Genomic DNA, 13,695 nt, shown 5'->3' with positions numbered 1-13,695 from the left:
AGCTGCTTAGAGGTGGACTTGTTGGTGTGCTTTGGATCAAGTGCACTTCAGCTTGTGGTCGTGAACAGATGGCCAGACATTCTCCTTCAGGATCCCAGAAACTGGATTCTGTTCATCTTGACGTTGCATCTCCAGACTGAGAGATCTCAATTACTTTGTTTCTTATTTGCTTCTGAATTTCCTTGGATTGCGCCATGATGTGTAGTTTTTGAGGATCTTTTGGTCTACTCTACTTTGTCAGACAGGTCCTGTTTAAGTGATTGATTCAGCACAGGTTTGGCAGTAATCGGGCCTGGCTATGACTATGGAAAAATTGTATATTTTCTATTGATAAATGCAAATATTTTATGTCTGTTATGTGCATTGCCGTGTGGAGAATATAAGGAAAACAATTGTGTGGTTTACATTGTTTCTTCCTCTTAGGTTTCTTGATTTTTTTTAAAAATTGCAATAACTTTATGTTAATTTCAGTGCACTTTCACATTTCTTTAAATTCAAACTACAGTCCTGTGAATAACTAGAAACACTTCTAGCAGCACAAATGTGAGCTAATTGTTTTCTGCTTGACTTTATCAGTCTCTCATATTGTTGTGGAGGAATGTTGGCCCACTCTTCATTACAACGTTGCTTCAGTTCTTTGAGCTTTGTGGGCATTTATTTAAGCACAGCTCTCTGAATGTCCCAGGTTGAGGTCTGGACTTTGCTTTTCAGCTATTCTGCTGTAGATTTGCTGCTGTGTTTGGGATCATTGTTCGACTGCAAGACCTAAACTTTACCTATTAAACAGTTAACTCTGTATTTTACACTTTATGTGAATATTGTTGCAGATTTCAATTATTAATGTTTTTATAACTTTGTTCTTTCTTATATTTAATATTATACAATATTTATACTTCATGTCTCTGTCTTCTTTTGAACACTCCAGCACAGCATCACTATAACTTTGTCCTCACTGACAATAAAGCTGTTTTATATATTTCATTGCACATGTTTCAAGCAATTTGTAGCTGTATCTTAAGATATTTTGTTAATAATATAGTATTTTATATTGTTTATTTCCCCATATTTGAGAAATATTTAACATGTAAAAGTCTGTTTATGTACAATTTAGTGATATTAGCCCTGATTATTGGAGGAACTTGTACATGAAGCAGATTTCTGAGACTTCAGATTTGAAGGTTGTTGTCATATAATCTAAATGATGGCAGATTAACGTTCCCTACCTCTGTCCTACAACCACAGGACTCCTTTGCATTCGACTGATAGAAATTTCAAGCTCAGTGTTAATGAAGATTTCAAAGGCCTTAGTGCAGGGGTAGGGAACGTCTAAAACCTGCAGGGACACCGGCCCTCGAGGCCTGGAGTTCCCTACCGCTGCCTTAGTGTGAAAGGAATGAAGCTGTAGCGCCTCCCAGTGGTTGAAAAGAGGTACACAAGAGGTTAGAAATAAGAGGCTGTAGAAATAACATTACAGAAAAGCAGGACATGCTCAAGCAAAACATTATAGAAAGTCTGTCACGGTTCTGGGTCAGTTTGACCCAGTATTTTGAGTTGTCATGTTTTTGCAGGTTTAGTTTAGTTCCATGTGTCATTTTCTGTCTCTCTCTCTATGTCGAGTCTGCGTCTTAGTGTGATGGTTTCTTGTTCCTGTTTTATTGTGAAGGTCTGCGTCTCATGTGAGTGTGTTCAGTTTGACCTCTGTCTCGTCTTGGTGATTATTCCCAGCTGTGTCCACCACCTGTGTGTAATTCCCCTGTGTTTCTCTGTGTATTTAAGTCGTGTCCTCTGTCATTGTAGTTGCTGGTCTGTCTGTTTGTGCTCTGTAGTTTAGTTGTTTCCAGTCTAGTTTACTTCGTGCTCCATTTGCTGTTTGTCCATATTTATTTTTGTGTTCAATAAACCACCTTCACTTCTCCACTACTGCCTGCGATTGGATCCTCATTTATTATTTTCACACGGCTCTCCTCACCCGCCGTGACAGTACGGACCAGCCAGATATGGATCCAGCGGCAGTCACCCCACCTAGGGAGCTTCAGGAGGCCGTTATCGACTCTGCTTCTAAATTGATTTACCAGCTGTTAGAGCATGAGGGAGAAGTGTCTCTTTACACTGTGGAAGCCAGCCTACAACACCTTATTTCCAGTTACCCCTGGTTATTGGACTCACTGCGTCCGCTCGTACAGAATTTTGTTCTTCACGAGCTTCACCTACACCCCCCCGCCGCTACCGCTCGCCTGCTCATGCAGTGATATCATCAGTGACAAGTCAGGTGATAGAGGCTAATGCAAAATGGTGTTTCAGTGAGGCAGAATTTATTATGACAATACATTTTTTTAAATACTCAGTATGAATTAAACAGGTTAAAGGTCAATGCTCTGTTGTAATATAAAGACAAAATGATTGACAGCAGCCCAGCAATATCAGTAAAACGCAAATTAGCCACATGGTGCAATGTAAGGAGCTCTGTGATTGGTTAGGAAAGGACAGACTGGCCACCTCGATTTTTCTTCACTGCACATTGATCCATAGCTTTGCTCTGTAAAGGCTAACAAAGTGCTTTTGCTTTACAAAGACATTCAGCATCGGTATTCACTCTTTTAAAATGCCACTGAACACTGGAGTGAAATGGAGCCCTGATCCTCAGAGTTTTATTGTTGCTAACATTTCTTATAGATAGCACAGATAGTGCCCCACTGCAGTAATCACTCATGTCTAGATATTCCTGTTAAAAAGGAGTTTTTCCTCCCCACTGTAACATGGCAAACATAGCAAACGGATAATCCAGCTGAAGCTTCAGACAGCCGTCAGACAGTGAAACACTGCCATCTGCTGGACGCGAATAACAAAGACGCTGCTTTGACGGGTGAGGGAGTTTCAACAAGTCTGCAACGACTCAAGCATCAAACTACAGAACTATTCTAGCGGACATGGTGCTCTAATGACTGCTTCATTAACGCAGGTCAGAAAGGATAATAGAACCTCAATAAATTATGAAATACAAAACTTACTGGTTCACTGCGCACACAAAACGTCTCTTATTAGCACAACACTGCTCAGGGCTCAGAGGATATTCCTTATAACCTATTAAACCTTAGCGTGTTATTTTGAAGTGTTACAGGTGAAACAGCCAACCAGTGAAGTTACCTGTAATTTCAACATTGAGCTACAAAAATGCTTTTTTTTTTTATTTTTATTTTTTAAATTTTTTTTTACAGTTTTGCAATTTTACACAAGTTTTATCATCAGTGTCACAATGACTGCTGCTAAAATTGAGTATGAGCTTTTTGTTGGTCTGATTAAAAGGTTAAATGTAAAAGCATAATTTAAACATGTGATGTGAGGTCATTAATTACAGTGCAGGTGTCCTGCTTTAGGATCATAAATTAATACTTCCAAAACAATAAAGTTGTTGTAGAGAATCTATGTTCATTATCGTTGCTAATCATGGAAAGACAAAGACGTCAGACTCTGCTGAAAAATATTACACCCTCCTACTCTCTGCACACAGCGGTCTGAGGGACCTTCCAGGATCGGGGATTTTATTTATTTTGTTCTTTTTTGGTCTTACTGGTTAGTAGGTGGTGATTTTGTACCTGGTGATCTCTCATTTGGAACATAAATTGCTTTGGAGCAGATTAGGTTCAAAGGATAACTTGGCTCTTGAAGTTAGCCGGATAAGACAGCGTTCTGCTTCACAGTTGAGGCCTCAGAGAGTTGTTGCTAACCAAAGTCTATCTTGTACGGCCATGCAGCATCTTATGACATTTTGTAACCTGAGCAGTGAAATGATTGCTGTTTTAGTGCACATACACAGTGTGGGGATCAGTATCAGGACAATAAAGTTATGGTGCTAAAAGCTGCATCTGGTCAGAAGGAAAAGCACGCACACTTGGAAGACTTGACCATTTGCACAAAATGAATGGCTGACACTGGACAGATGAGAGAATGTGGATGGTCACACCCTCGTGCATTAAAGAGGGCTTTCAGTTCATTGAAAACACAAAACCAAACACACAAAAGACACAATGAGACAGCTGATCAGTTTGCTTCACTAAATCATCGACACAAGCCGTGTTGTAGAGGGTACTGCAGCCGTGGCAGGTTATCATCTTAATGTGGCCCTGACACTCCATCGTACGCCACAAAGCTGTGAATAAATGAAAAGCAAAGAGGCATCATCACTAACATAATAACTGTAGAAGTTATCCCGCTGCATTACATTTATCAGGATATCGTAATAAATGTTCATATGTTGCTTTGACCCATCATTGTTGTCATTAATATCGGTACGTGACACTGGACACTTCCTGTCATTCATATGTCCTGACTTTGTGATCAGTGTAGCAGCTTGAAAATAACTGCTTGGTTAACAGCAGGTGTACAGGCAGGTGCTCTGATCAAATAACATGTTTGGCTAAAGAAACAGAAAATAAAAACATGTAAATAGGAACACCCACATCTCTACTTCTTCTTCTATTTTCCATTTCACACTTACAAAAAAGTTCTCCTGCGTAGGTGTTGAGACAAATATATGTCAATTTAATACTTCAGACTGGCCCCAGAGCAGGTCTGAACAATTAGTCCACTTAAAATCAAAACTGCAATTTGAAACCATGCAATTAGCAATTTTGCAAAGAAAACTTGGCTAGGCTAAGCTAAGCTAAGTGTTAGACAAAGTAGAGGAGTTGGAAGAGTAAAGGATTCTGGTTAACTCCAGTTCAACTTAACATTAAATTAAACTGACAAATATCATGTTTATATTCATATCTTAGTCTTTTGATGAGCTCTATCTTATAAATCTATTAGACTCAGACGAGGTCGGCACAGGGACAGGCCTCGGGGGTCCAGGCCCACCCGGTGAAGTGCTTCTTCCCCAACATCTTCTGATGTACTTCATTTATACATTTTGGTAATGAAGTACTTAAACTACCACCTCACTGATTAGTTATTGCAGTGTGAGCTCAGTTCAATTAATCAGGTCACAGTAGTTTAGCACTTCTACAGCAATCATGCAACCAGCATGACTGAGGAGGACACTGGGTGGACGGGCTTTGCAGGTCAGACTTTGAAACTATCTTTTATTGTCATTATGCCAAAAGCAGTGAAATTATATGCTGTCCCATTCAGTGCAAATAAAGAATCTGTGTTTACTGACAGGACAAAGCACTGAACATGATTTCATCTGTTAACCTGGACAAATTCCAAAACAATTCCTTATTATTTCTTTTTCTTAAGTAAAACCAGTAAAAGCTTCTACTTCAAAAATATGGACTTAACACTGAGATCCTGATATTTTAGACCAGTTGAATTTAGATGATCTTTTTTAGTTCGTTCAGTTTGCTGGTTCTAACAACGACGGTCTTCATCAGTTTTAATGTCACTGTGACTCATATCTCTGCATGGCTGTTTTGTTCTGAGTGCACTGTGACAATGAAGTTAAGATCCGGTGATCAGCACAGCAGCCTGGGAGTGACTGCTTGGTTAACGACAAGGTTTACAAGACCTGATCAAATGTCTCTCCACCACCTGATCCAACACACCACCAAATCCTGATCAGCTGATCATCTCTGCTCCTCTAATCACCTGAATATCCAAGTATCCGAAAGTGTCCATCCATCTGACAATACAATTGTAAAATCGATCACTGACCTGTGCCCTAATGTGTTCTGTGCACTTGTGAACACACTTCCTTATGGAGTACGTTTATTAAGGACACTCTTTCATTAGCACACAGGTTCAATAACACAACAAATAACCTCCAATAAACCTTTTAATAAACTGTCATTGGAGGCTGATGTGTTCTCTCTTGGCTTGTTTTCTTGTTGTGTGCCACACAGAAAATAAATGCATGGTGTCTTAACTCACTGATACGGGGATATCAATGAGCACAGAGTCCAGCCAACGATGGCACAAAGTCAAACCTCCTTCAAGGAAACTGGAGAGTCCAACACTGGCATTGAGGCTACCCCAACAATATCAATATGGTGTAACTTCCTGCTCTAACTCAGGCTCCTTCCCCACAAGAAAGATGATATTTTATGTACTCGAAGTCAGACCTGGAATCTGCGGGTCAGACTTCCTGGGCCCCCGACCCCTGACCTCTGAGATTTTCATGTCTTGTATTTTATAATATTTATCTTTTGTTCTCCTGCCAAAATTGTAAACACTGTCATCATGCCATATTGCACTGTTGTTCGATCAGCTTCATTAAATATACTTTTATATATACTTTTATCCTTTGTTTTGTTATACATCCATTTAAACCCTCATATGAAATTATTACAACCAACTGGTAGTAAAACAAAAATAAAAAGATTGTTCAACATTTTAACTGCAAATGGTCAAAACATTCACTTTATTTGCCAAAAATTATACTTAAAAAGGGGAAAAAGAAGTGTTAATAGTTTATTTGAAAGGTCAAAATATACCAACACATCTTTTTATTTTAAATCTATTTGTTTGTGCATTAATTTTTTTTCTAAAGCCAGATGTGGAAAAACAGGCTGCATCTACATGCAGGTTCTTGTGGTCAGTGGTCATCATATTTGCATTATCTTTCTGAGTCACAAGCAGGGAAGTGTTAAAGTTTCCTAGAAGTGGTGGGCCAGTGATGTAGGTGTGGATGCAAAGGATTATTTGAGGTGGTGCTGATCAGAAGTATAAAAATCAAAGTGTCCAGATCCAAACACACTTTGTTCCTCTGTGACAGAAGTGAACTAGAACTCACAGCAGCATCTGAACTGCAGAAGAGATCTCTGCTCATCTCCGTCTGCATTCCTCTTTTGCTAAGAACTTATTATGTATCATTTAAAATGATTTTCCTTTTAAAGCTGGGCAGCAGGCTCACGTTGAACATCTCCATAAACTGTCATAATTCTGCTGCTACACTAAACACTGCATTCGGTGAGCACACTAAACTTACGTAAGCTGTATATTTGCACGGTGAGAGACCTGTTTTTGCTGATTTGTGTTCAAATACAACAAGATCTTATTTAAACTGACTGTCAGATGTTGCCTATCCAGTTATGTAATGAACCCACTATATACATTAACCACAGACCCTTCACCACATCTTCATCACCTGCTGTTCCAGACAACCAACTTATACCTGAACCACTGCAGGTTAATCATCATCATTAGTAAAGGAAAAAAAAGGTGAGTGTCTTATTATTTTTATTTTGCAGTGTGTCATTGTTACTACAGAGCACACTGAAACATATGACAGGAAAGAATAACTGAGTGCAGAAAGGCTTTTATATTAAATCGGATTTAAACTTTGTTCTTAATGAACCGGATCTATTATGACCTGGACTTTTATCTATAAAATGGGCTTGTGAAACCCAGAGAAAAACTCTCTCAATATATCTGTAGATATAAATATATATTTATCCAAATCACATCAAGTAAAAAAGGCAAAATGACAAAAAAAATAAAAAAAAATAACAAAAAGTATAAATGAAAACACAAAATTTTAAGGCAAAAACAAATATCTTGATGTCTTAATACGATGAATATAAAATATAAAGTAATACAACAAGGTTAAATATCTAAACATTTAAACTACTTCAGCTTTTCAAAGCTTCTTTTTCCAGTTGAAAATGACATCATCACGCCTGAATCTGCTTCCAGGAGCCGTCCAGATCAGGCTTGTTCAGGATATTTAGAAATCGTCCTAACAGTTGAAAAATAAAAAATAAACAGAGAACAAAGTAATATATATGATTAGAAATAAATAAAAAAGAAAACTATAAATAAAACGACTTCTTTCATTTAAAGAAAAAGGTCTATCAGTCCTCTTGTCGTGTGTGTTTGCAGCTCACAAAGACGACTTACTGAGCTGCAGGATCCAAAAGGATGTATCTGCCAAATTCTTAATGTGGAAAAACGTCCATGTGTTTTCTTCTCCAGGAGACGATGAAGACACTGTTTGTCTGCACGATGCTCGTGCTGCTCTTTGCTTCCGGATATTCCAAAGTGAACAATTTTCAACCAAGCGAGCACCGACCTGAAGAAACACCTTATGAAAAGTTTAGAAGACAGCATGTAGATGCTAAGATGACTGAAAAGCTGTGTAACACAGAAATATCAAATAGGAATATCTACAAACTTGACAACAGTTGTAAGGAAACCAACACATTCATCCTCAGCATTCCAGCAAAGGTCAAATCCATTTGTAGAGGTGATGGGAGGTACGATGAAAATAGCGGCATGACGTATAGTACCGCAACGTTTCGCATAATTAAATGTAAGCTAAAGCATCAGGGAGCCAGGAAACCCAGCTGCCAGTATGAAGGCAGGCTTCTCACTAACAGGATCATTGTCGTGAAATGTGAAGGGAAGTTACCGGTGCACTTCGATCGGGACCTTCTACCCTCTGAGCGCAACGATGGCGAGCAACTGTGAGGAAAGAGTGGTGTGGAGGGGGGGCGTGGTCTGCGATGCTGCTGCAGGTCAGATGGATGTACCTGCGCTGCATTTGCTATCACGCCTCGCCAACTTAAAAGGCTTTGCGCTGTCTGAGTTGTTGGTGTTGTGGATGTGTTGGCTGGCAGTCCACAGACAGACTGATTTACACAACTGTGGAAAAAATAAAATTAATAAATAAAATAAATTGGAAAATATAGATGTGTCATTATTTCATATAGATTTCAAATAACATACCATTTGATGTCAACATGGTTTAGTTGCATTTGCAGTGCTCGTGCTGTTATATTCTTATGATTCTGTTCATTTTATGAGTGTATCCTTCAGCCTTGCTTCACATATTTACTGCTGCTTGATCAGCTTTAGTCCTGCTAGCATCAGCACAGGTAGAAACAGATCACACATCAGAGAATCGGCCGTGCATCTAAATGCAAATGGAAACTAAAAATGAAAACATAGATAACTGAGCTGAACTTCATAGATCTGAAAGTTGACCAATGCATACATAGTGCTAAAAATCAGGTATCGGGAAAACACATTATTTTATATTATGCTGATGTCAGGGCTCTGAGTGCGGGCAGGTGGAAATGTGGATCCAAATGCAGGACTCCGAGACGAAATGTAACTAAAACCACAGCTTTTATTGCTGGCATGAAACAAAAACAGAAACCAAACCATGAAACCAAGCAGGAACACACAGGCAGGGTCTGAGGGTACGACGCGACACCAAGCATGGGAAAACACAGGGCTTAAATACACAGGGTAGTAATGAGGGAATGGGCCACAGAAGGGAGACACAGCTGGAGGAGCTGAACTTCATAGATCTGAAAGTTGACCAATGCATACATAGTGACAACACATTATTTTATATTATGCTGAAGTCAGTTTTTATCCAATTTTATAACTATATCATATAATAAAGTCTGTTTTGAAGTTTACTATGGTAACAATTCATCTTTTTAGGCTTTTCAGAAACACTGTAACTTCATAGGTATGAACCAACAAACCATTTTTCATCATGACAATAAAAAATAAATCTAAAGGAGATAAACATCACAACTGTTCAACCAAGCATTAAGTCCATTTTGAAACAAAGAACGATGTACACTCAGCCAATCACATGGCAGCAACTCAATGCAGTGTAAAAGGTGAGATGTAAAATAAAACAATTAAAAATATTAATTAATCTTAATCAATCTTAAAATATGAAGCAATCTTCTAACTCCCCTTTACATACAAAGCTGTGGCCAACCTTACAAACCATTTTGAATTTTTTCCAGCCGAGGCGTTCAAAATAACCAAACTGCTAATAGTCACGGTTTAATTTGGGCAGCTGCCTGCCTAATATAATGTAAAATCATCACAATATTTTACACAAAGAGAGTAAATGTATCCTTGTACTCAGCTAAGACAGCTGGGCTGCTGTGGCTTGTGTTTATGTTCAGAGTGACATCTGATTTAAAAGCAGACTGTCATGGTTGCGGCTGTGTGCAGGCAGGATGAGGACCCAAACGCAAGCTCACGGAGGCAGGAATGAACTCAAAACACAGCTTTATTGCTGGAGAGAGAAACCATACAACCTAAACGAGGAAACTATAACGTAATACACAGAGAAACACACGGCCATGAATGAGGGAGAACGCGACACAGAACTGAGGGAGACGCAGACATAAATACACAGAGGGTTAACGAGGGAAGTGGGAGCACACGGGGAACACAGGTGACACTGATAATCATAACAAGACACGGCAGGAGTGAACGCAACACTGACGGGAGACTGTCAAAGTAAAACAGGAAGTACACGGAGGTTCAGAGAGGAGGAGAGACAGCACGGGGAGAGCACGGACATAACGGGCTGGGAAAACATGGAATAAAACTCAAGGAGGGGAAACGAGGGCTCACAGATACACAGAGGGGCACACAGGAGGTAATCAAATAAGGAACATCTTAACAGAAACCATGGCATAAATAAAGAACAACACACAAAACATACGAAAACTAAGAATGCTGGGCCAACATGGCCCAGGATCATGACAGACAGCAAAAGACACTGAGCAGCATATCAGTCAGCATGGGAAAAATGCCATAGATTTAAGGAACCAGGCTAAAATAATTGGTTTCTAGTGGGTTCTATTGTAAGTGCTCTATATTTCAGCATGACATACTGTATGCATCCTACACTGAGAACCCTTGAAGCTGATCATCAGGGTATGCTGTGTACTTCTTACACAGAAGATAAAATAACATGCAAAGATTTTAGATGGTTGTGGTTGGTCCTTACACACAGATGTAAGGTCAAAAAAAAAATCACCCACAATGGATCGTTCACAGACGCTGGTCCAGTGGAACCCACTTCCACAAAGGCTGCACCTGCTCTGGCAGAACAGGAAGCATCAACTACATAGTAGCTATTTTCATAATTAAGACATCAACTATAGGTGTTCCCAAAATGTGCCATGTTGTCTGCACACCTGACAGCTCAATAAGTCCTGTGTTGGTTACAGATGGTGGTTGTTTCCAGAAACAGCACTTGCATAAAACAAGTACAGAGCACTTTATGAGCCAACCTGCTTCTTTAATGAGCATTTAGGTTGTTTGTATTCAGTGTTCACAGATAATATGCTCATTAAAAGGGGGGATCCACTATGTCCTTCTTCACAATCCTGTCTGCCAACTTTAAGAAGAAATCAGAGTGACGCAGAAGCTTTAAAACAGTGTTCAGAATAATCAGTGATGCTTTTATCTGAACTGATGACAGATAAAGATGAACGTGAGTGTGGCAGAAGAGTAAGTTCTCCCTCTTTCTTGGAAGTATACAAAAGTCTGTTGTTTCTAAAAAGTTCATAAACAAACAACAAGTTCTTACAGAATGAGACGTGAAGCCTGGAGACGAGCAGTTCAGACACGCTGTTATTAAATTCTACCTGAGCAGGTTATAGTTCACCTCAGTTACGGAAGAACAAATAACACTTGGCTCTGGGAGCTTCAGTTTTTATACACTGTCGTAGCACCACCCTAAGCCATCATTTGCATCAACACCTACATCACTAGCCCAGCAGTTCTAAGAAACTTCTCTGTTTGTGGTTCAGAACCTAATGTGACACCAATGAGCACAACAGCATGCAGCTGCAGGTTGTTGTTCATACCTGGCTTTACAATAAAGAGCCATGTTTGCAGGCAGCTGTTTGAAGTTTTGTGTAAAATATCATTTTTATAGAAATAAACCAAATGTGTCTAAATATATTAAGTAAACAATCAGAATAAGAACATTTTGAAATAAAATCCAAAAACTGCATCTGGCTTAGTTTTTGTTGAATAAATAATGACTCTGTGTAATATGTCATGTGTTGTATATGTAAGTTGTATTTGTACAATGAAGCCAGGCTTTCTTTGTGTTAGCTGCCTGACAAAACCTAAAACTCTAGTCAGAGATTGCAGGTGTCACAACAGACATGATCAGCTTTCTCTGTCGATCCTATCTTTCTGTTTCACACTCTGTGCACTCATAGAAATAAATCTTTAAAAAAAACAATCACATGACTCTTCTTCCACACAACATGATCCCTGAGTGCCGCCTGCTCCAACCAGACATGTTCTCACAGCGACGATGGTGATAATTAAAATCTACAAAGAACGTGATAAACATTATTAAAATGCAGCACTGTTAAAGCAACGTGATTAATGCTGCATTAAAATGAGCCTTTAGCACATAGAGATGATTCAACAGTTTCATTTGACTTCATTGTTTCTAAGGCAGATGCTACACCAGTGAAGGTGCACTTAGTTTTCACACACTGCTTCTGCATTGTGTCTTAGTTTTAGTGGATTAAATAATGACACAGTGTTTGTTTGTTTTTCTTTAGTAACAAATGACCTCAGACCAGCTTATAATATTTTATAAACAAATAAGCATAAATGCATAAACTCAGCCTGGAATCACATGGGATAAACATGGGATGTGCATTTTTTTATTTGTTTTGTGTTACTGAGTCTTGCAAGAATGCCAACCTTACCAGCAGCAGCTTGGTTTTTTTGTTTGTTGTTTTTTTAATTGAATGAGTGCTGAAAGTTGAGCAACAGCTGTGACAACGAGAGAAGATGGAGCCAATCAGAAACAACTGTGAAAATGTACAATATGCAAGCTAAGAAAGCAAAGTGTAGCAATGTTGCCATCATTTTTGTTGTTGTGGGATTTTTTTCAACATTCACTGAAAATCACTTCTCTCATATTTCCTCTTTATTATTTTCATCACTGTTTAAGAAACGTAACAAAGTCTTATAAAGCATCTAAACCAGCATCATGAAGTGATGTTTAAAGATGGCAGCAAGCTCACAGCATCTCTCAACTCAAGAGCAACATTCAAAGTGCACAGGCTGAAGGAAAGTATTGATTTTATCACATGCAATTACAATACGCCTTTTCATCTGTATCTGGATGTACAATGGGTATCGTTGTTTGTCCCAGCAGTTTACAATACAGAATGTGCACGTCTGTGGGGCTTTTATAAAGATTTCTATTTGCATTGATACGATTGCTTGGATCACAAATTGTTCTAACTTGATTAAAGTCACCAATGATAAAGGTATTCTTGCGCTTACAGTTACCATTATTATCTCTGTTTGCTATCAGATCATCACATCCCCCTTGTGGGATCATGTTGATGATCTGCTGGTTTTCTGAACACGTCCGTTAGTCATGCAGAGCACAGTGCCAGAGAGCGCCACCAGCAGGAACATGGAAGTCTTCATTGTATTTCTATATCGAAAAAGTAAACAGAGTGAATATATAAATCAGTATTATTTCATTTCATTTATTAACTTGTTTATTTTTCCATTTTCCTAAATGTTAATCGTGCTTAACTATTAAAGTAAAAATACAGATAGATAGGAAACTCTCTGAAAAGTCAAACTGTTTTCAGTGAGTTTATATATTTGCCAGAGGAAAGGTCAGAATCTGCATATCTGACCACTTTGAATCAATTTATATCTAAACAGAAATCAGTAAAAGTTCAAATCAGTTTATCAATATCCTCACTTATGAGGATATTGATATCCGTATAACTGGAGTTATTATAGATTTTCATACATGACATTTGTGAAAAAGGCGAGGGTGTCAGGGTCCCTGTGTCTACCCGCTCGCCTCAGTGTGGCTACATGTGTTTTTTTGTTTTGATTTTGTCCCCGCTCTCTCCCTCCCTCCTTCTCTCACTGCCTGGGCGGAGCTCATCTGTGGGCTCCTGCCCTTGGCCCACGCACCTGGTGACACCTGTG

At 38.9% G+C, this 13,695-nt stretch overlaps 1 protein-coding gene and 1 pseudogene across 5 annotated transcripts in view; both read right to left on the bottom strand.

Annotated features, from left to right (window-relative positions):
- The window catches only part of LOC112433074 (NACHT, LRR and PYD domains-containing protein 12-like), a 168,770-nt pseudogene that overhangs the window by 35,338 nt on the left and 119,737 nt on the right, over positions 1 to 13,695 (bottom strand). The window lies entirely within an intron of this gene.
- Positions 1 to 13,695, bottom strand: part of LOC143416848 (protein TANC1-like) — a 35,129-nt gene that overhangs the window by 2,845 nt on the left and 18,589 nt on the right. Inside the window, exon 7 of one of the 4 annotated variants that reach the window (XM_076882514.1) lies at positions 3,862 to 4,147. The exons of 1 other annotated variant lie outside the window; for it this stretch is intronic. In XM_076882514.1, the coding sequence (XP_076738629.1) occupies positions 4,106 to 4,147 (42 nt within the window). In that variant the 3' untranslated portion in view covers positions 3,862 to 4,105. Of the gene's footprint in view, positions 1 to 3,861; positions 4,148 to 8,370; positions 8,578 to 9,239; positions 13,181 to 13,695 lie in introns of those variants that run through there. 2 more of the 4 variants (XM_076882512.1, XM_076882513.1) reach the window with 2 other exon arrangements.

This window comes from Maylandia zebra, linkage group LG3 (genome assembly GCF_041146795.1).
Source record: "Maylandia zebra isolate NMK-2024a linkage group LG3, Mzebra_GT3a, whole genome shotgun sequence".
NCBI lineage: Eukaryota > Metazoa > Chordata > Actinopteri > Cichliformes > Cichlidae > Maylandia > Maylandia zebra.
The sequence above is the reverse complement of the archived record's forward strand: the minus strand, read 5'-3'. Positions and strand labels throughout refer to the sequence as shown.